Source organism: Dermacentor albipictus, chromosome 3 (genome assembly GCF_038994185.2).
Source record: "Dermacentor albipictus isolate Rhodes 1998 colony chromosome 3, USDA_Dalb.pri_finalv2, whole genome shotgun sequence".
NCBI lineage: Eukaryota > Metazoa > Arthropoda > Arachnida > Ixodida > Ixodidae > Dermacentor > Dermacentor albipictus.
In genome coordinates this window covers 90,741,623-90,765,205 of record NC_091823.1, presented here as the reverse complement: position 1 = coordinate 90,765,205, position 23,583 = coordinate 90,741,623, and the positions used below count along the sequence as shown (strand labels likewise).

At 45.8% G+C, this 23,583-nt stretch overlaps 1 protein-coding gene across 1 annotated transcript in view; it reads left to right on the top strand.

The window, feature by feature from the left end:
• The first annotated feature begins 10,753 nt into the window (after window positions 1-10,753).
• Window positions 10,754-23,583, top strand: part of LOC135902949 (solute carrier family 13 member 2-like) — a 38,398-nt gene continuing 25,568 nt past the window's right edge. Inside the window, exons 1-5 of the mRNA XM_065433289.2 lie at window positions 10,754-10,859; window positions 12,314-12,430; window positions 15,326-15,475; window positions 16,180-16,295; window positions 20,122-20,255. Coding sequence (XP_065289361.2) covers window positions 12,323-12,430; window positions 15,326-15,475; window positions 16,180-16,295; window positions 20,122-20,255 — 508 coding nt within the window. The 5' untranslated portion in view covers window positions 10,754-10,859; window positions 12,314-12,322. The remainder of the gene's footprint in view (window positions 10,860-12,313; window positions 12,431-15,325; window positions 15,476-16,179; window positions 16,296-20,121; window positions 20,256-23,583) is intronic.

Here is a 23,583-nt window from a genome sequence, read left to right as displayed (position 1 = left end):
CCGAGCAAACTCGAGACATCGAACGCAAGCGACAACTGCGGACTGCGGGCATACCGTCAGTGACGTCGTTCTCTCCGTCGCAGCCGATTGTGTGTGTAACCTCATGACTGAGAAATACTTCAATGAACCCTCGGGATTAACCCAGTGATAAACACAGGGGCCGCACGTTTCAGCTCCGCTGATTAAGCATCTTCCCGGAATGAAAAATCCAACTTATTTATTTATTTATTTATTTATTTATTTATTTATTTATTTATTTATTTATTTATTTATTTATTTATTTATTTATTTATTTGTGGCTTGTGTGCACCAAGACCGACCTCATCTTTCTTTTTGCAGCGCTTCTTTGGCGTGGTGAGAAGCTTCGGTGGGGATGAAGATCATTCTACAATCACGCACTCTGGGCAGATATTCAGGCTCGTGAGCCTAAACTGCGCGAAATGTTAAGACGACAGGAAGAAACACACGACATTTAGAAACGCAGCTTCTGCGCTTCGCTGTATGCGTTTCTTCCTTTCGTGCAGTTCTTTAAGTATTAACGAACAGGCGCGATAACTCTTAATGCTGTAGGTGGATACCGCTTTCCTGTGGTATCACTAATTCGGACAAGGGAAAACGCCAGCGAGCGTGAAAAACGCGCAAACTGCCCGTCCGCACGAGCTCAAGGCTGTGACGAGGCGTCTGCCGTGGAGCCCGATGGAACAGCGTTGCCCTCTGGCGGCTGTCACAGAAGTGGCGACAGCGGCTGTAAGCGCGCGGGCGGGGAGTTTTACAACTGAAGTTAGTCTAGTAACGTTGGTTCTGACCGAGGCGGTATAGGAGGACATGTTAGAGAACAGATGTCAAAAATTATTCCGCTTGTGGACGAATCAGAGCTAGTGCACACGAAAGAGCTCAAAGATTCCAGAGATACGCATGATGTCCTTACCATCTACTTATGGTGATCTGTTACAGCTTTCCTTGATAGTTTGTCACAAAACTCACGCCACCGCAGAAAAATATTTTAAAGTCCATCAACTATGAGGTTGCTGCACTTTATATGCCTCTAGATGTTTACCATGCCTGTTATTTATGCTTAAAAATCTTAATTGATAAATAAATAAAAGCGTAGATATTTTGTGGCTTCAGATTTGCACAATAGAGTTACAGGAATGCAAGATATGTATACGGTGTATTTGCAGACTGTTTTGTTTGGGGTTTGGGTTGGTTTATTCAGACACGCACACGTATAGCACATTGCATCATGCCAACCAGGTGATGAAACGGGCAAAGTGTGTTTCCATACGCGGCCTACATCCCATGTCATGAAGACGGAACAGTAGCGGGGTCCGCGAGAGAATCATGAAACAGTTCAATACAAATGCAGTATAGTACAGAAAAGTCCATCGCACAGGTGAAAAGAAAAACAAATGCATGCTGCTACTATATTATTAACCTAACGTTGGGCATATGGTTACAACTAACATCTAGTGAAATATGCATAAGTGAATAAAACAATCATTGCAAGCAATAGATTAAAGTGACATGTACAGAAACCATAAAAACACCTCTTCAATCTGAGTCAACAAGCAACGGCACTTTTCTGAAATAAGGAACGCATCTGCTCAACTGTGAAATATCCATTAAACAAGTACAAGTATTCCATATTTCTACTATTTGATGAAGTGATTGAACGCCATTATTTATCGTCGGTGAATCAAGACAAGCGCGGTCATGCGCAAGTAAATAAATGTCACAATTGAGGTACATGCTACTGATTGAAGAAAGGTCTTGTTTAATATGGTGATAGATAAGAACTTGTAATTTGAGCTTGTATCGTTCAAAACAGAGACTAGGTTTCTGTGGCTACTTGGTCTTCTAGTTAATAGCCTCAATGCATTTTCTTTCACGGTGATAACTTTTTGTGCGTCAGTCTTATCACACATACTCCATGTTAAGCTGCAGTAAGTGAGGTGCGAGTGAACAAGAGAAAAGTATAACTGCATTGCGGCAGACTATGGAAGAATATGACAATATGCACAAACAAAATCAATACGGCTGAGCAAAAAATTTGTGTGCCAGGCCATTCCCAAGATTGTTTTGTTTTGTTTGCCCTCTGTTAATGGCTCGTCCCCATTATGGGAAATCGCCTGATGTACAGATGTATTATTGTGTTCTTCGTCTGTGGGTGTCTTCTTCTTGTGTCACTCCGTAACGATATCCACTTACCGTTACAAAGCTTGTCGCGATTGCCCAGATCCCGTGGATTGTTCGCCACAACGATCGATACGCAACCACCGCTACATGACGCTACAGTTATGGCAGGGGCAAACTGGTCATCTGGGGAGAAGGCGTGGCTAGGACTTGATAAGTCGACAGCACTTCAGATAATGGAGAAGTCTATTTCGGGCCACCTGAGCGCGTGTGTGTGCTATGCGCCCTGCCCAGGCCAAGCCTAACTGCCCAGTGCCCGAGGGCGGTTGACGCAATCACCAAGGTTGTAGAAATACTTTCGGGAACGTCATTCCTGATCTCATGCAGTTCTTGTTTCAAAGGTCGAATTCATCACTACCATATCGGTACTTAATCACTACGTTAGTTAAGCACGTTAGTTGGGCACCAGCGGGGGACCTCGCAGCATACCGTTTGCATACAAATTTCGCCAGTATGTTGTTGGCGGGGCTTGTGAGAACGAGCGAGCCAAATTAGAAGTGAACAAAACATACGCCCGATTAGTTGCAAAAAGTCCTTTGTGCACAACGACTTCGCAGCCCGACACAGGAACCTGCTAAAGCAGGTGTTACATTGATGCGAAAAATAGCACAAAGAAGTCGCATCTGTAATTGTGTATCACTTATATGACTCAAAACTGAGTTTTGATAAGCTACGTCTAGTATAGAGGCAGCGACTTCACAGACGATACCATAGCAACGTTACAGCGTGACCAAAAGCTTGCATCATATGAGCAAGTGCTATCCCGTGACAAAAGGTTCAAAACCTAAGGAAGGCTCTGAGATTGTATGTCGCACATAACCAGCAACGTTTACAGCGTGTGAGCTTTTAGTTCGTCATTCACTGAGCGCATGGCACTTGCTGTTATACTTAAAATAGTCGTTAACAGTTTAAAGGGGACGTCTCGCCAAAGACACTGTATGCGAACAACATGGAAATGCATGTCCCTTTGAAAAGTATATGTTGTGCGACCACCATATACACAACTCTCGCAGCTGTGTCCTCGAAATAAAGTACGATGAGCATCGAATTTCGACGCGGGCGACATGACATCAAGCGTAAAGAAAAATAAGGGCTCATATTAAAAATTACACTGCAACGCACGGCAACAAAAGCTTCTCACAGCTTCAATACCTTATAACACGGAAAGAAGTCAACGTTTTAGAAATGACGGCGGTACAGAAATAGAATAATAAATAAAGTCAAGGGAAGCAAAAATGTGCGTAAACTATGGGTTTGGTGTAAGAAAAAGTGAGACGCTTGGAACACATTGCGAGGAACCATGGGCGTTCGGACGTCGCACTTGAACGCGCGGCCAAAGTCCGCTGTTGCGCGAACCGCAGCGTTGCAGCCTGCACCGCGCTCCACGCCGAGCTGCTGAGGTGCGACGCACCTGTTGTGGAAGCAAAACCAAAGAGACTGTTTACCATCGTTTTCGAAATCATTCTTCGCTCGGAGCTTTTCCTCCGTTCCAAACAATAGACGCGGAGTCACCGTGCACATGCATACGCTCTTAACACGGCAAACTGGGCGAGTTGGTGATTGAACGACTTCCTCTCATCCTTCGTCCGGGTTGCGCTGCCCACCCATAGGAACATATACGCTCTTTGCCATCGAGTTGAGTGCAGCATCGCCTATTGCCTAAAAAAGATGCTACGCTTCTCAACAACTGCCATTGATTGTCAATGAAAAGTAGGGGCCACTTCTGTCGAAGGGTAGTGTTAGCAATGACTCTTTTGAGTCGAGCTGGAGGTTTTCAGTGGAGGAACGTTTTTGAGAAGCATGAATTCGTAAGCAGGAGTCGCAAGCAACAAGTATAGGCAAGTGCAGTAAATTACGACATCGAGCATCTTGCTCATCATATATTGGCTTGCAGCACGGACAAAAAGAGAAAAAAAAAAACACCAGAAAATGGCGATTGCAATGTACACCGCCATGCAGGACTTCGAAAATTTGCGAATGTATCTGTCGTTTCTAGACTCACTAAATGCTGAATTACAAAAATAATGAATCGGTGTTTGCAAGCGCGATGTTAAATTATGGTGTTTCAGCGCACGCAAAAGTACGCGTGCTCTTCGGTAAACGAGCTCAGCGTCAGCAGCTGCAACTCCGAGGATGGTTGTTAGAGCTAGTGCAGCCTCTCGCACTCCCATAATCAACGCGAAAATGTGCATCAGTTACAGCAGAAGAAATTGATGCAGGTACATTCACTACGAATTTTTTCTTTTATAACCACAATAAGTGAAGCAGGTATTAGGGCATAATAAGTGAAGGAAACTAAAGCATAATAATTGCGTTTCACTCCGTTTTCTCTTCGTGTACAGTTTTAGCCACGGTAGCAAAATCACTGCCAACAGCACAGCATGGCCTTTTTTTTTGTCCCAGGGAAGGTTGACGGGAATATTTCCTTAGCAACCTCTAACAGCAATAACAAAAGGCCGTTAGCTTGACTTTCATTGCACATAACTCCATCGCTTATGGATGCTGCATACTTCGCGACATTCAATTGACGTTTTCATCAGGCGAGGTGTAAAGGCCTGCCAACCAGGGCTCGGCAAGCCTTTCCTGTTTTCTGGCTTGTGCGAGGCACGGCCCGGTGCGGCTTGAATGTGCTGCCGTCGCGTGGCACGGAACGATTCGGAGATAACTCGTTTTGTGAAGTAGTCACGCGATGCCCACTTTACAACGATGTCGCGGGGGAACCACTCAGTAGTCTTTGGCTGCAGTATTAAATAGAGAAAGGGGAAGTTTCGGCTGCGCAAACATGCTGCGCGTAGCATTAGCCATGTGCAATGCTCATGCACTGTTTTCGCTGCGCAATGTTCCTAATCGGCGGTGAGGAGCAGCGTCTGCAGATTGCCAGTGCAATGTGGGAACAAAGAAATTTAACCTTATGATTGCTGGGTGCTGAAAGTAAACATAAGAATTTTCATGTACGGCCACACTCAATGAAACCCCAAAACATGAAAGCCCCAATCGTGAGCCTACTTCCGTCAGCCACCGGTGTCACTACCGCGCATTTCAAATTTACTGCGCCAGCACCTCGTGCACGAGACCGATGCATGAGCATTCATTGTATGAGTGATCGCGGTGGTTGATTTTAAACCGCATGATGGCGCAAGCACTTATTTGTCCTACAGTGCAGCAGTACCGATTGAAGATCGCATAAAAAATGTGATGGCTCTTCGTGAGGACTAAATTTCCCTAAAATGGGTCCTTGCATCGTAGAGGATGGAGGTCATATGAACAGAAAAAATAGTGTTCACCACCCTGCAGCTTGTACGGCCCCATGCTGCTACTATAACCAAAAATATCTTATTCAGGCGAGAAACTGCATACAACAAGCGAGGTAGCTGCGCCCAACCTCTTTCCAGCCCACTTGGTTCACTGTGTAGCCCAGGGTCACATCAGTCATTGGGCTGCTGTGCTGAGCGAACGCGGTTCAAACCTAGCCGTTGGACTAACTTCGGTCATTATGTACGTAACAGTGGATATGTGATGCTCTTCGATGATCCCCTTTGACAACAACTTAGGACACTGGGTATGTGCGGCTTTTTAGTTACTTCTTTGACAACTTTGGTCTCTGGGTATGGGAAGTTATGCCACGAAAAAAATTTTTCAGCGCTGTGTCGTTGTTCTATACCTTCCTTTTGTCCGTGTCTTGTGTTGCGCTCTAACGAACCTTACAATGAATCCTAACCAACTGGCCCGACTTGCCGTCTTGATACCTCAGCTAAATGTCCCACATCTCCATAAATGCGAGCCATGAGGGGCATAATACGCCTATCACCCCATCTCGGTGATCGTAAAAAAAAATTGAATCTAACAAAAAACCATCATCATCATCAGCCTGGCTACGCCCACTCCAGGGCAAAAGCCTCTCCCAAACTTCTCCAACTACCCCGGTCATGTGCTAATCGTGGCCGTGTTGTCCTGGCACGTTTCTTAATCTAATCCGCCCACATAACTTTCTGCCGGCCCCTGCTGCGTTTCCCTTCTCTTGGAATCCAGTCCATAACCCTTAATGACTATCGGTTGTCTTCCCTCCTCATTACATGCCCTGCCTATGGCCATTTATTTTTCTTGATTTCAACTAAGATGTCAGTAACTCGCGTTTGTTCCCTCACCCAATCTGCTCTTTTCTTATCCCTTAACGTTACACCTATCATTCTTCTTTCCATAGCTCGTTGCGTCGTCCTCAATTTGAGTAGAACCCTTTTCGTAAGCCTCCAGGTTTCTGCCCCGTAGGTGAGTACTGGTAAGACACAGCTATTATACACTTTTCTTTTGAGGGATAATGGCAACCTGCTGTTCATGATCTGAGAATGCCTGCCAAACGCACCCCAGCCAATTCTTATTCTTCTGATTATTTTAGTCTCATGATCCGGATCCGCAGTCACTAGCTGCCCTAAGTAGATGTATTCCCTTACCACTTCCAGTGCCTCGCTACCTATCGTAAACTGCTGTTCTCTTCTGAGACTGTTAAACATTACTTTAGTTTTCTGCAGATTAATTTTTAGGCCCACTCTTCTGCTTTGCCTCTCCAGGTCAGTGAGCATGCATTGCAATTGGTCCCCTGAGTTACTAGACAAGTGTCACAAAAGTCGCGTTATTTCTTCAATTCTCCGCCCCCGCATCCTATGTATGCACGCCTATTAAGCATCGCTTCTTTAAGAGTGGGCCACAAGCCTACGTGCCGCACCGTTTCGCAAACGGTGGAGAACGTGATCTTGGGTACATCCAGAGCACGTTGAGCTATGTGTGTTCGTGACTGCTGTAATGTGTGTGATTAATGTGTTCGCCGGAGAAGGTGATCGCTGGTAGGGTTGGAACCTTGGTGGCTACACACCCGGGCTACGTGAGGCCGTGTGCATCCGTGGCTGTTGTTTTGTGTGTTATTAAATTGGTTGCCAGTGAAGGTGACCGCAAGCAGAGTCTAAACCACGGTGGAAGCAAGCCCGGCCTACGTGAAGCCGTCCTCGTCCGCAGCTATTGTTTTGTGTGTGATTAAATTGACTGCCGGTGAAGGTGACCGCCAGTGGAGCCCGAACTACGGCGAGGACCAGTGTGCGCGTGTGCGAACCATGTCTAGACGACAAGAAGTGAACGCTGGCGCCTCGAGAGGCTTATAAAAGCACGCCGATCCTACACTTCACCAGTCTGCTCCGGGGACGATAAACGAACGCCGAGCAACTCCCGGGCAAATAACCTGCCGACATCACGCCCCGACACCGAACACCGCCGGCCGCCGTGGAAGCCAGCCGCCGACGTCGAGGCGCCGACTTCGAGGGTCACTTACGGGCCGCATCGGTTGGGACGGACTGCCGGCGCGCCCGGTTGACTGTATGTCGCTTTTGATTCTGTGGACTGTGGACTCTAAACATTTGCCTTCTCGATTACTGTTTAGGAATCTAGTTGGAACTGATGTCCATTGTTCCTGTTGCGAATGCACATAGTAATTGTTTAACTTGGTTACACCTGTCCTTTGGTATTGTAATTGTACTGTTTCCGTCTAACATATTCATATCCATTACTTAATAACGTCAGTTTATTTTGTTGCTGAGCAATCACATTAAATCACTGCTTTTGCTTGATTTCATCAGGCCTTTGTCTCGTTCACGACGGTAATTGGCGAAAGCCAGGCACCAGACTCCACCCCTTTATGCCACCACTCAGGAGGAGCTAACGCATCGACGCTGAGTCGTGACAACAAGGCAATATCATCAGCGAATCACAAGTTACTACGGTAATCTCCATTAACTCTTATCTCCAATTCTTCCCAATCCAGGTCTCTGAATACCTCCTGCAAACACGCTGTCAATAGCATTGGAGAGATCGTATCTCCCTGCCTGGCGTCCTTCTTTATTGGGATTTTGTTGCTTTCTCTTTAGAGGACTACGGTGGCTGTAGAGCCGCTATAGATATATTTCACCATTTTTACATACGGCTCGTCTACACCCTGATTCCGTAATGCCTTCATGACTGCTGAGGTTCCGATTGAATCAAATGCCTTCTTGTAATAAATGAAAGCTATTTATATAAGGGTTGGTTATATTCCGCACATTTCTCTATCACCTGACTGATAGTGTGAATATGGTGTATTGTTGAGTAGCCTTTGCGGAATCCAGCCTGGTCCTTTGGTTGACAGAAGTCTAAGGTGCTCCTGATTCTATTTGCGATTACCTTCGTAAATACTTTGTAGGCAACTGACAGTAAGCTGATCGGTCTATAATTTTTCAAGTCTTTGGCGTCCCCTTTCTTAGGGATTAGGATTATGTTGGTGTTCTGCCAAGATTCCGGTACGCTCGAGATCATGAGGCATTGCGTATACAGGGTGGCCAGTTTTTCTGAAACAATCTGCCCACTATTTTTCGAAAAATCTGCTGTTACCTGATCCTCCCCAATTGCCTTCCCCCTTTGCATAGCTCCCAAGGCTTTCTTTACTACTTCTGGCATTACTTGTGGGATGTCAAATTCCTCTACACTATTCCCTCTTCCATTATCGTCGTGGGTGCTACTGGTACTGTATAAATCTCTATAGCCGCCACCAATTCGGATTTGATTGATATAAGAAAATGACCTACTTAAGGACATTTTCCTCAAAATTCAGCTACGCTGTAATAAAGGTGTAAGTTCCTAGGCAGTTTGCCAATCTCAATGTTAATCTTAATTTTATTCTCAAGTGACACATGTTCCACGTATCTTATAATTTCATATGAGACATATGTGCTGATATGAGACTATTGAACATGCGGTATATGAGCCATGCGAAATTCTTATATAGAGGGGGATCATGTCCTGTTGAGGTAATCAAACTCAACAGGGATCCAGAAGTTTCTTACAACACAGCAGAAAAAATATTGAAGACGTCCTCAAATAAGTGGCTGTCGTACAGTCAAATCCTAATAATTAATAGCGTCTGCTGGTTACATTCTTTCTTTTTTACAATCATGGCATTCATACAGTAACGCAGCGCCGAACAAACGACTGCCGAGAGAGGGCGTCTCGCGCCTCTACGCGGTCCTCATGTCACCGCCTTGCTGGCCTCGCAAACTTTCTTTCCACGTGGTTGCAAGCCATGCACAGTGCTGATGGGAGTTGCTGCGCTAATTGCATATGATCGTCCCCTTCCGCAGAGCGGGCCGCGATCGCAAACCGAGCGAATGCACCAAGGTCTGCCTTAGCAAGAATGACAGTATGCTAAAACGAAAACAGTGAGGAAGACGGGAAGCGAAAACATTTTCTGCAAGAGAGAGCAGAGATAAGAAAACATTTCTTGCGATAACGGGACCGAAACCCTGTCCAGACGGTCCACTGCGTGTACGATACGGCAAGGAAATGTTTCTTCCGCGCAGACAGTCGCCGGCATCACTCTCCGCGATTCCGAAATTCTGCGTCATTTCGTTAAGGCTGCAGTTGTTTCGAAACTTTATACATCGAGACATAATTTTCAACCCAAGGCTTCTAGTTTTATTGGTTTTGTCTATAGATTCATTCTTCAGGTATCACCATTTTACGCCACCTCATGGGCAGCCAAGAAACGAGACACGTAGTCAAACCGTCAGTGCCTTCTTTCATTTATTTATTTTTCCACCCAGTTCATTACCTGTGCAAAAGTAAGTTATAGAAAAAAATGTGATCCTTTACCGCACTGGAAAGGAAAGGAAGGTTTCGTTCGAGAATACACCACGTCTGCGCTGTTCTCATTTCGCAGTGTATAGACAAGTGATGTCCGTGAAACGGCCCAGAAAGGCATGCAAAGGAAGGAAGCAGGAGGGAGCATACCGCCACGCGATTAAAGCCCAAATCTGCTGCGCCAGTGGTGGCCCAGCGCGTGATCGCGCCTAAAAGCGCGTAAAAGCGCGTAAAAGTGCTGTAACTTATTTTACCGGATACTTTCATATTATGCAGTACTATGTCTCCAGAAATTCTGAAATTTTATTTTTCATTGTATATTGGAATATACAACACACGTCTCGGCGTATCCCCCGTAGTGGGTCGGAGCCACATGCTCGATAGGAAACAGCAAAGACAGCAACGAGATGCACGCGCAAGGCTGAGCCGCTATCGTCGTCTCACCCTCACACGCTTTCACTCGCACTTATGGCATACGGTGCGCGGCGGCGATGTTATCGCCCTTGGACTTCCGACGGAACATTACGGCGATGGCGACGACAGAAATGCGCCTGGAGTGTCCATATAATTATTATCGCAATGAAAACCACCAGAAGCTTGTGCGTCGCATCTAATAAATTTACGGTGTGCCGGTGTAGCGTTGATACAGCCGCCGCTCATCCATCAATTTTTTGCCTCATAGTGTCACATTTGCATCGTCGTGTTACATTAGCGTAACGATTGCTGCGTATTCGCGTCATTAGCGCTACGTATGCGTAAGCTTTTAATGTATTTGCGACCTCGAAGCTGCGCTCAACTTAAGCAATAGAAAATGTCGTAATCCTCGTACTTTCTTTTTTTTTTTGGAAACCAAACGAGGAAGACAATGCGGCAGGCTCCCGCCCACACGTGCGACCATGTAGCGCGTGCCAAGCGCAAGCTCGCCGTATTCCTCCGACGACCAGCTCTGTGACCTGCGTTTCTCTGCCCTCTCCTTTCATTCGCTATCATCGCAGAATTCTACGCATATCAAGGTATGAGCAGTGAAGCATTTTTTTCATCCGATACAAATGCGATGATCCTCTTCACCTGGCTGAAGAGTCTCGTCTGTATAAGACAAACTGTAAAAACGTGTCACTCTAGTTTGCTGGAACGTCAGTCTAAAGCACCCCGTTTGCTAGGAATTTTATTTGGGATCTGCGTGTCAATAGGTGTATACCTCTACTATCGCTACCGCAACTGCATCTGCTCGCTGTAAATGCAGGGTGAGCTGTTTGGAATGCGTGGCAGTATTCAATGGTCTAGACGCGGTTGCGTGCACATCACTTCCTTGCCTCACTATTGTTGTATCGGGGTTTCAAGACCGAAACCGTATCTGACCCGCCCTGAGGGGGCGCTTACGCTCAGCCTATTTAAGGCGCGCGCACTATGCTATGAACTCTTGCTGCCTCGGTTCCTGTCTGCGTTTCTGTGCGTCTCTACGGCCGCCGTCCCGGCGTGCCCAATTTGGCCCAATGTGCCTGGCGTGGCGTTCATGGCGGCCACGCCGACGTAACAACTACCTCCGAACAGAGTTTTCTAACTTGTGCTAAACGCATGTTGCTGTTGTTTCGTCATACCTCGACGCCCAGGCATCAATTTAACCGGTCGTTAGAGCAGAACTTATTTTTACGTAAGCTCAGAAGAGTGACACCATTGTTTGTTCTACATAGCCACGCTGGTCTCGAGCAAGGCCAGAAGGCACGCTCATATGCATAGAAACGTAGGCTCTAAATACAGTGAGTCCTGCCATCCTCTTTCTACAGGAGTAATTACTTTTCCTTCAAGTATATATACTTTCGGTAAACTTTATCGGCCCTGTATATTTGTGCCTGTTCAGAGTGAATGTACTCGTTAAAATTTCTTGCTTGCTTGATTGGTTATAAGTGGCTCCATGCATATTAACACAATAAGTTAAAACAGACGTGCAAGAAGAGGTGCGTCTCTTGCTTTGCAAGAAGAAGCGCCTCTTGCCTTTTATTGTGCTAGAATGTGTCAAGTGAACGTGTTCCACTGGAATTTGCAGGAAAGCCTGAAAGGCGGCATGTATACAAGCAGTTACTGCGCTAAACATACTTGCCAACTGTCTTTGTTATTAGTAGTATTGATAGATTCACAGATTAATTTTAACTTCCAAAGATACATCTGGTCTGGGAAGGACACCATGTTGAAGAGCTTAAGAATAAATTCGACCACCTGTGGGTCTTCAACGTGGAACCACAACGCGTCACACAGCGATTTTACGATTTCTCACCCTCAAGAAAGGCAAGGAACCCACTATCTCATTTTCCGCAGCAATATGCCTACCAACGCGCTCCGGCAGCTGCTCTTGGAGAGTATAGCACCGAGATGATATTAACAGAGACATCGGTAGTACAGCAACCACACTACAGTGCGTCTTCACAAGCGTGCTATTCCATCGCAGGCTGACCTGCTATCTGCCTTTTAGAGACGGGTCATGCGTGATTCCGGGTTCGTGAAGACGCTCCTGAGGTCGTGGCAACTCATCTACATTGTAGCCGTGCCACTGCTGCTGCTACCACTACCACTGTACATGAGGAGTAAGGTGAGGCTCGCATTTTTTTATCCTCGTAAGACAACGCCATGTGACGAGGTCTGGTCAGGGTGCGTGGCGGAACGAAGGCACTCTCCATCACATTAATACATAATGCTTCTGCGCGAGAGGTGACAGTAGGATGTCGTATTCGTGAAACGTTCCGAATAGGATGTACCGCTTGCACTACCCGGACCGAAGCGTACGGGCGGAACAGGTTAACAAATTTTCGCAGAGTGACCGAAATTATTCAAAGTATATCGAAGAAACCGCAGCACTGCAATTTTCTAATAGAAACGCCATCGAGGCAACATCTTGCCAAGAACATGGATTTCCGTACCCACTAAAAAGAAGCGCCTATTGTTCAATAAAATCGAAACGTTCAGCACACCCTATTTAAGGGTGCTGGCGACGCACTATTTTTTTCTGCCGGCTCCTTACACTTCTGTCAGTAGGATAAATCGCATGTGCTGGTAGAGGGTGAAGTTCTTTCCGCATGTCACTGATGTGGCTCGTAAAGTAGAAAGTTAACGTAGAATGAACGCGCAAAGTGCACAGTACTGTGCAAGCCACCAGGCCTATACTAGAGTGTTCAGACGCAGGTCTGGGTTGTGGCCATTCCCATAACAACGGGACAATGGCCCAGAAGCCCTCAGGGGCTGATTAGTTCGACAATGTCTTGAAAGTTTTTTTCTGTTTCCATCGTTCAGTACTACAACCTACTTTCCCAGAGTGTCGGCCACGTGGCATATGAAATGACCTCGAAATATAAAGTTTTCTTAGAGCATCTGTGAGATACAGTGCTTGTGCAAATTATTTCTTAAGTCGTCATTGTGATGCGGTTCTTTCTGTAAAGGCCAGCTGCAGTGAAATTTGGGGACACGTGGTAAGCCTAGCTTAGGGTAACGTAGATATAGAGGAGCCTCCACGCAACATCCTAAGCTTTAAATACGAGCGGAAGCGTGACGAAAGCTTCGCTAAAATATATTTTCTGATGCCGGAACTAAAAAAATAACGCCGGCATTATCGCTCATCCGAAGTAACGCATGACCTAACGCAAGCGTTACCTTCGATAAAAGGCCATAACACACACACGCTTCCTATTAACAATGCGTCAAAATGCACAATCTCGATTTGGCTATACTATCCGTCGGCGAGCCGGTCCCTATCACGCAACACGGCCGGACTGAAGCACACGATCCCGAGCTCCTACTTCAGCGGTTGGGCGTTGACGCCTCTGCATGCATCTGCTGCTTAGCGTAGATGCCGCAGTCGCCGCAAGGTCCCTCGACGAGCCAGCTCACTGTCGAGACGCTCGGACAGCTGCCTGCTCCGATTTGTCTCTTTGGATGATATAGCTCCAGGTGCGTTTCAACGCGAGCCAGCCCGAGAGCCCGGCACCCGCGGATGTCCGCGACGTAATGAAAAATCTCGGAGGCAGCGTGTTTGGACTTAATTCGTAACGACGAACACCTGGTGAACGCATCGTACGGTTAGGTGATGTTTTAAGGCTGCTAGCAGGAAAACTATACAATTACCAGCCCTGCGACATTGCCGATATTGGTTAGATGCTTCAATATATAATTCACTAATAATAAATTTAGCGAAACTGCAATTTCGTTGCAGTTGGGCTTCTAGCTTTGTAGGCTGTGAGTTATTTTATAGATCTCTGCAGTAGATTATCGAGTCAAAACTTCTTCAATTAATCTCCTGATCAGATTGATCAACTATCAGCAAAATTCGAGGCACAGCGTCTTTGCCCTGTACACTTCAAGGGCTTATACTGAACTGGGCAGTCCACGATCGAGAATCGCGCGAGCTACTTTGTAAAATCTATCCATCTTATTGTGGCAACAGCGTACATATATATATATATATATATATATATATATATATATATATATATATATATATATATATATATATATATATATGTGTGTGTGTGTGTGTGTGTGTGTGTGTGTGTGTGTGTGTGTGTGTGTGTGTGTGTGTGTGTGTGTGTGTGTGTGTGTGTGTGTGTGTGTGTGTGTGTCCATCTGTATGCACGTGCCATTGACGCTGTTAAGTTTAACGAGCAAGACGACAAAGCATGGCACGCAAATACACCGTTAGCTACCCTATGCGATGTTTACAATGCCGTCCCTCGTAGGCTATGGTATTGCCCCTTTAGGCCTCCAAAACTCATGCACCGGTGCCAGCGGTCTCTGAGCGGGTGTGTACCGCAACAACCCGTACTAACTTCCAAGCACTGTTGCACGCGACAGCTAGGGAGCTTTTTTACGCGCTGAAACACTGTTTGCGTGCTTATGAAGATTCTATAGCTATAGCATAAGGGTTGGTGCAGCCAACTGACATGTGCAAATTTCTATAGTACCTTTAATTCGAATCCCAGTCGCTGTGCGCGATGTTTTCTTCTTCTTCGCTTTGACTCATGACGGAAAGACAGCCTTATGATGACAAAATGACATCGAAGGAAAGGATGGTCACCGTCATCGTAACGGATTGACGAGAAAAGAAAGTTTCGCGCATTTAACTGCTTTGGGAGTTCAATCAGTTCGGCTCTTAGTACGCAATATTCACAAGGACAGGCGCGAGCGCAGTCCAGAGCTCGCAAACTTCGCGTCTTAGTCAAGCTTGATGGCAGGTGTCTCTCAGTATGCTGCAGGATAAATTGAAGAAGCTACCATCCAGTGATATGTATCGCAAGAAGCGTTTTCAAACGCCACCAGAACCCCCGCTTCGCTTTCAGTCATAAAAGAATATTACTTCGAGCACTTGAAACTGTAATGCATGGCGGCCTTATTGAAGCAGGGTCACTGAAGGCATCGCTGGAATGCACATTTGCTTCCACTCGCGCGAACAAGGTGGCGACCGTTCGTGCAAGGGGCAAATTGTTCTCATTCGCAGGCCGGCCTGAGTGCGTACGCGATGCTCTGGATGGCCTTCTACTGGACGGCAGAGGCCATTCCGCTTCCGGTCACGGGGCTCATGCCGCTCGTGCTGTTTCCACTGTTCGGCATCCTCACTACTGCCCAAACAACCAAGATGTATTTCAACGTGAGTAAATATACACTGTGCCTGCAGCGGCCGGTCAGTCTTGATGACCGCGAGTATGAGCTGACGAGCTGATGAGCTGATGAGCATATAGAACTTAAGAATGAAGCACACTTCGTAAACTTCAATATATTAACGCCTGCTCCATGCAAGAGCAACACACCTCTTGCGGCCCTAAAGCAGGCTGAAAATACAGCAGAGTAGCTGGAAGTGCTTCAGCCTTGGATGCCGAAGACAGCCGACGGAGAAAGATCGGAGATAGCTACAACACATTGCAGCGTTAACGCATGCTTGCCAAATCGTACTTCAATCGAACACTGGCATTGAGATAAATGAGAAACGGGATAGTGTAACTTCTGCGCTTTAATTCCTTTTCATATGCTTAGCTTGAAGCACCTCGTATAATCAACAAGTTAACACCATCATTGTGGTTACAGAATTTAGACATTTGTTTAAATCTTTCCCGTGGCTTGCAAGAGCTTCGAATAATCACTACTGCACGCGAAACGTAAAAGACCCAGCATAGACAGAATGCACTTTGCGGTCCACGTTTGAGTTATTCGTTATTCGAATAATTTAAATTCTCCTAATGTTACGTTAAGGTAGATGGGCTAAGGACCACAAGTTTATAGGCCTATAGCTACAGACGCTTGTACAGCCTAAACTTCGCTTTTTCCTTCTCTCTGGTGTGTGCGGCGTTGTTCCAGAACATCGGCTTCGTCATGTTCGGATCGCTAATCGTGGCAGCAGCTGTGGAAGTAAGCCACTTACACCATCGCCTCGCCATTGGGTCACTTCTGACTGTAGGGACCAGCAACCGCAGGTAAATAGGAGCAAACTTCTTTTTTTTCATTCTACAGCATTCTGCAGAAACCGTAGTGGTGTTTCGAATGTAGGGTATGCCCTATGTCAGGAAATCCGCATCTCCCTCGCTTTAAGAGATGGTGAGCGCGCTTTGTTTGAGAAGAGGAGGAGGAAGTGGCTAGAAGAGGAATACCGCGGTAACTGTCTTAAACCCCTGACAAAGGCAAACTAAAGGACTTCGAATAGAGCTCCCTTACTTTTCGCTCAGGGACCCCTGACGAAAAGAGTTTCACTGGGGACGCAGTCTTATTTATTTATTTATTTATTTATTTATTTATTTATTTATTTATTTATTTATTTATTATTTCGAAAGTGCCGCACGAAACAAAATGGGCTGCTTGGTTAAACTTAAACTTACAAAACATCGAAAATATTTACATCCAGTCCATGCAAAATGAACAGGAATAAAGAATGGTGCACAAAAGGCCTGCCGCAGCATTATAATTTTCATATTCGTTATTATCAGTGCGACGTTTTGATATTTTAACGTTATTAGCGTTAACGCTACCTTTAACTAAAATTTTTGTTCCATATCAATGGGCAATGAGCCTGTGCGCTGCTAGCGCTGTAGCGCGGCCGCTCTGGAACGCGCGTCAGGCCTCGGACCAGACACGCGCTAAAGACCGGCCGTGGGTACAGCTACGGTTTGCAAGTAGCTTTCAGTAGTTAGTGACGCCAACACTGCCGCTACGAGCACCACGTCGCGTTACAGGCGCTTTAATCCTCGGCGTGCATTAGTCCATTCACTGCCCACATATTCTACGAGGGCAAATCAGAAAGTATTTTCCTGTATACTTTTGACCATATTACTGCGGTAAATGCGAAGTCAACATGTACATTCTCAGCGCTGGACATTTCTTCGACTTGCCCGACCTTATCTGCCAGTAGTTCCGCGGCACGGCGCTGCTGTCAGTTGTTGAAGATGGCGGTTGTGCTCGACACCTCCAAGGCGTACGAGCAACAATGTGTGATTCGTTTTCTATAGAGTAAGGGACGAACGCCCATCGAAATCTACTGGGAAATGCAGCGCACGTATGGGGAAAGGTGTCTCGCTTTGAGAAATGTGAGCTGGTGGTGTTGTGAGTACGGAAAAAGCCTTCGTGAAGGCTTGCCTGACAATGAGCGTTCGGGGAGGCCACGTGCGTCGCTGACCCCCACAGGGGCCTCCCAAGTTTTGTGCTGCGATGTGACAAATGTCTGAACCGGTGTGGGAACTATGTGGAAAATAGTGTAAGGTACGTAGAATAGTACGTATATTTGTAATTACCTGTATGTACCTTATTTTGGCTAATAAAAGATGCGCCCGAAGACTTCCGGATTCGCCCTCGTAGTTCACTGCATGTAAGGCTGTGCCGACGAAACTGGAAGGCTGGAAAACATGCGGACGAAACTGCGCGAGGCGACGAGTGCTGCGAGTAGAGTGTACTTTGCTGAGAGTACGGTGATGTGATGGTGGCGGCATCTGCAACGGGGCCAGTTGCCTATGTTTGAAAGTACGACTGCAATAAATGTTCACTGCGAGGCAAGTTAGATGTCTGCTAACTGTAAGACACACTTTTCGAAGCCCATAAGTTATCACGAAGGCTACTAAATGTTTAGAAAGCTCTTGTGCTGTTAATATGCTGCACTCGAGGCTACGCCTTTACGCCCATAAACTAGTTCACACAGCTCCCTTTCCGCAAGGGACCGTTATCATAAAGGTGGGTAGGTGGGAAAAACTTCATTTCGTCAGCGTTAGCTGGGGTAATTAGGCGTGGCTTCTTCAGGCGGGCCAGTTGGGCATCAGAAAGGAATAACCTCGTTGTCGTGTGTCAGCTCGTGTGAGTGCACTTGCAGTGGTTGACCCTCAATTCAAAGGACTTTTGAGACCACCAGTGTTAAGGTATCACACCCATGACAGACGGGTACTCCGAAGGCATTTGGGCTAGGGGTCATCTACCGGAAAGGCGCTCACAGAGAGTGACACACTAGAAAGGAGTGTCTCCTTTTCGGTGAAGGTCCCTTACGAAACAGGAAATATCGGAACGCCTATGTGAGCCTAAAAGGGTAAACTTGTGAGCAGCTCTTCAATAACAGAAAATTTGACGAAAAGCAATAATGCATTATTAGTAATTTTAGTGCTCGCAAAAACAATGTCATAGTTATCAGTGACACAGTTTGACTAGGTACACTTTTTCTTTAACGTTTGGTCAATTTCAGTTGTGAAGAAACAGTGATGTGTGCTTTGCGGCGTTGTTTGCTGAAAACACATAAAGGAGACTGCGCCGTACAGTGTGCAAACTATAACGCTACTAACGCGTGCAAAGCGGACAATTGTGATGTATGGCACACTTCTCTGAAGTCTACCAAATTTTTTTTTTACTATAACTTTAAGCAAGAAGCCTGTAAACATTGCAACAGTTTCACGTGCCCTATGGTTTCATATAATAAATTTGGCCGCTTTATATGATCTGACGGATGCAGTTTACAGAACTGAGCTATCTCTTTTTTGGTGCAATATTATACTATAGCTATTGGAAGCATCATCAGATAGTGCGCAACGGCACGGCACAACAGAAAGGACGATGAACACAGGCTCAATGTTCTGTGTTCATCTTCCTTTCTGTTGTGCCCTCCCGTTGTGCTCTATTTCAATATGGTTCTCATGTGAAATTACCACCTAGTCCAACATTCAACTCCTCTAAAGTGTTACTGTAGGTTTGTAAACATTGTCTTGCATTTTTCTTAGCGTACCCGTTCTCGGTAATTTGTTTTCGAAAATTGCAAGTCATAAACTGAAATTGTGGTCTCTAAACTAAATAACCGCAAATTTTTCTCCTAAATGCAACATGTATTGTTCAAATAAGTAAAGTGGTTGCCTCATCAAGGTATTTCTGCGGTTTACAAGTTTTTCAAAAGAGGAATTCCAATGAGCGCCAGCTACTGCTTTTAATTGTGATGCGTTTGTGACACCATGTGCTCGTATAGCAGCCTTTCTTTTTTTAACTGCTTCTCTAGGACGTTCGACACTATCGTATTTTCCTAGCAGCCGTTTTTCGAGCTCGCTAGAACTCGCGACTAGGCCGAACTCAGACCTTCCAGTATAGTGCCCTTGCTCACGTGGCCAAGACGTCCGAGCAGCAGCCGCTTCGTCAGCTGCACATCTGTGTAGCGCAATAATATCCAAATGAACATTTAGAAAGTGCCATGTTCTGGCAGTCCGTAGTGCACATGGCCGAGTGGAGCAATACTTCCTGAGATACCTCGTTCATCGTGGCAAGACAAGCCCCACATCATTATTTCCGGGTCTCCATATTATAGACGATATTTCCCGACAATGTTGACACATGTAGTTGTTTATCGGGTTACCATGTTTCATCGCCTAAAAAATGTTATCGCACAGCGCAGGACGCGCCTGCATGTTTCGGGAAGTTTCTCGAAAATTATAGATGGTTCTATCCGCTATCTGTCACCGAACCTTGCGTCATCTGATTTCATCGCGCGATGCGAATGGCGTAGAACTTTCTGGAGGACGCGTGGGCGCCAGCGATTACTCTGGCACCATCGATGACTGATGTATAAAAGCCGAAGCGCTTGACCCGACTGTGTTCGCCGCTATCGTTGTGCTTTGAATGCAGCCTGTTTTTGTGAGCATAGGTTCGCCCAATAAAAGTTAGTTACGTCTTTCACAGTATTGCTACTGTGTTCTTTACCGTCACTACCACGTGACAATATTGCATGCCTCCTCCAGACTCTCTTTTTCCCCCTTCCCTGTGAATAAACCTGCGTTCTTTATTATCTTCCAGACTCCTACTAGGTTTTATGCTGGTCACCATGTTCATGTCGATGTGGATTCCCAATACTGCGTCTGCCTCCATCATGGTCCCCATCGTCATGGCTGTATTGGATCAGATGCAAGTTCTCACCAAGGAGGCCGAAGGTGACTGCCTTTTCATTACACAATTCTTGACGTCCGTCTTCTTCAGCATTAGACAAAATAAAAACTAATATTAAGGTTAGGAGACCCGTAATGCATAAATACAGGTGACTTGGCTGTGCGCATGTTTTCCTAATACTGCAAGCTAATGAGTACGGACATGCCTATTTATCACGACGCGTGATCAACTCGTTCAAGTTGGCGCTCTTTACCCGCAGTAAATTCTTTTACCTGACGCAAATGCACAACTCTCGCCAATAATTCGGCAGAGTTAAGAGTGAACTGAGCATTAAACTTACATGCAGATTATGCACAACGTTAAAATGAAGGAACGCAGTCATTCAGCACAACATCGTACGCGCGCGTATTCTTCTAAACTGCTGGTTGTGACGACGACGTGTAATTGCGTATTTGAGGGTACTTGATTTGCGGAGTCTGAGAATTATTTGGGCTTTATCATTTCCGCCCACGTACATTGATAAATCTAATAGCGAAAGCGGGATTAACTGATAGGTGATTAATGAAGGATGGGTGATTAATGTGTTTACTCAATGGAAGGCTATTGCCTTGTCTACCCTGTATTAGGTTCGAGGTTCAATCTCTAGTGAGAACAGCCGCATTCGATTTGCAGCTCAGAGCAAGTGACTATCATGTACCGCTGTTTTACACGGGAGTTGATAAAACAGCTATCGATACGTTTGACGATAGCATTCGTAGTCCGTGAGACCTGTGGAAATGCACACTGGAAGCCCAACAGATAGCGACCCGTGGTGTTAATTTCCGTAATATTGTCAAGTTCACCGTCACGTCAGTTCTCATCGCTCAAAAGATTGGCTCAGGACTCCAAAAGGGCGTGATTTCGACGCTCTCCGATGTGGAACTCTCGGTCAGGGTGTGCCTTTATATACCGGGGCGTAGCCGCCTATAAGTATGTGGTCCCAAAGAGAATGCAGGCAAATGGCTCAACTTGTGTGTGTATCATGGTAACTGCAAGTATCCGTTCAGCTTTGTATGCGTTGTGAGGTGAAGTCAGACGCGAGCTCAAATTGCAAATTAACTCGCATTGAAAGGGTCAGTCAATATTGAACCTCAACTTCTAAACTTTTCAGCTAATCAACATGTATACAATCTCCGTAACACACTAACACACACGTACCTCTCTAAAATTGCAGTTTCGTTCACACCTAGGAGCTTTGGCAACCATAGCGTCATCATTCAGGAGACTCGTTGCCTAATAGTAAATCTTTGTCTTTCGTTTCTTTAGTTGAATTGGTGCTTCAAACGTGCTTCAGCTTCAGCTGCCTCCGAGTATTTTATTTGTGTAAACGCTTTTTCAGTAGGTTACGCCCACACGATAATAGTAACTTCCCAAGAAAGACGCTAGATTTAGCGCATTTTTAGTCGCCTTAGTGGCACCAATGCGTCTGTGCATTTTTATGGATATTTACTGATAGTAATCTTTCTGGAAACATTTTCCAAGAGACTTTTGCGACGTGTAATACCTTGCCTCCCATACATTTCAAATATGGATGTATACACCTCCATTTGTATCTACTTAGACTCTTATTAGTGAGCGATCTCAGTATTATGAAAGTTCCTTATCTACACAAAGCACAGTCTTGAGATTTAATACCATTTACGAATATCGATGGCTATTTCTTCAATTGCGATTATTGAAACCCTACCACACTAGTTAAATAAACATTATAGTGTGAAAAAAAGAAAGAGAAATGTCTAGGAACCAATAAGACGTAAAAAGAAAAAAAAACCACCGAGCAACACATCATTAGCGTCCATCCACCATCATCATCATCACTTACCAACTAATCATTAAACAAAACGGAATGTTTTGAGCCGAGATGTGGTGACGTTGCCAAAAACTATTACCAGCACTGCTTCGAGCTTAGTGTTCCCAGGAGTAGTTCATTAGCACTCCATCGGCAGTTGGGGTATGGGAGATGTTTCCCTCGTAGCTACCGCCGTGAATTAATTTCTTTGCATATAACAAAAATCTTCCCTGCCAGTATAACGTTGCCGAACCCTTTCGGCACGTGTACGACATTGCTTTACTAACTCTTCTTCACCAAGGACACCTTTTGATAGCTTTTTTGACACCCTATTACACGCTAATTGTGGACGAGCCACTGCAAGCTAAGGAAGGAGAAGCAAACAACTCGGAGACGCCCGGCACAACTTTCCTCACCCGGTTATCTACTTACACCGGTCTAGCTCGGCGCCATCGAAACTTTCTCCTCTTCTGTGCGCTTCTCGCCTTTCGTGTGCCAATTAGTAAGGGGAAATATGTCTCTAAGCTATTTGCTAAGCTAAGCTGTTTGCTTTAAAACCAAGCGAAATCGCTTCCTTTAAAGGAGGAGAGCGCTTGATTGGGCTGTATAAAAACCTTGGGTGGCACGGCCCGTGCACTCTAAAAAAATCCACGTGTGTCTAAGCGTGCGGTTGCAGTCTTTTTCTAAGCTTAATCTAAGCGTGATAGTTCTCCATGCTTACCGATCACGCCTGCTAGGAGTGATCAGCAAACCCTCTTCACGATTATCAGACGTGATAATGACCACTTCCCCACGTTTATTATGGCGTGGTCGGTCTCCACGCTCAAAGCGGGTTCCCCAGGGGGCAAGGGGGATGAAGTGAGGAGCATGCCTCATCCCCCTCGCTCCTTCTATGCATGCGTTGGAAGGAACGAAGAAGCACCGGCCCTTGTCGGCTTGGGCGCTTGGGTTGCTTCTCTGAAGCGTGCTTTGCTCTCCAAACTCTTCGCAGTCCTCTTTAAATTCTACTTCAGCAGCGCAGACTGGGTCGAACTAAAGACGCTATGACACTGGAAGCACGCCGGCGAAGTAGAAGCTGAGTGTGCTGTAGAGAGATTGTGGAAGACGCCCCCCCCGGTGACACTGAATCTAATCCACTAAGAAGGGACTTTGTAAAGCTTCCTCTCTCTAAAGCCCAATATGTAATATATGCGGTGCTACATCAGATAGATAATCCTAATTCAGAGTCCAATTCAGGTTGCGAATTAAGTATGACGTGTGGTTACAACCTCACATGTAGCGCTCAGGATATTCTGGTTACTGTCAGTCGACAAATACCTCCAAAAAATTATGAACTTTCACTTTCTAGGCACCGGTACACTATGAGCGGCATACGCGCGCAACTACAAGGCATACACGGCATACCACATTTATGCGCCACTAACAGAGTTTTAAATCATGAGAAGAATTAGGCACGGTCCGAAATGCCGAGTGGCAACTCCCAGCTCGTCGCTCTTGCCCGAGGAGAAATGGCAGTGGGCACAGAGAGAACGGTGAGCTGGCGA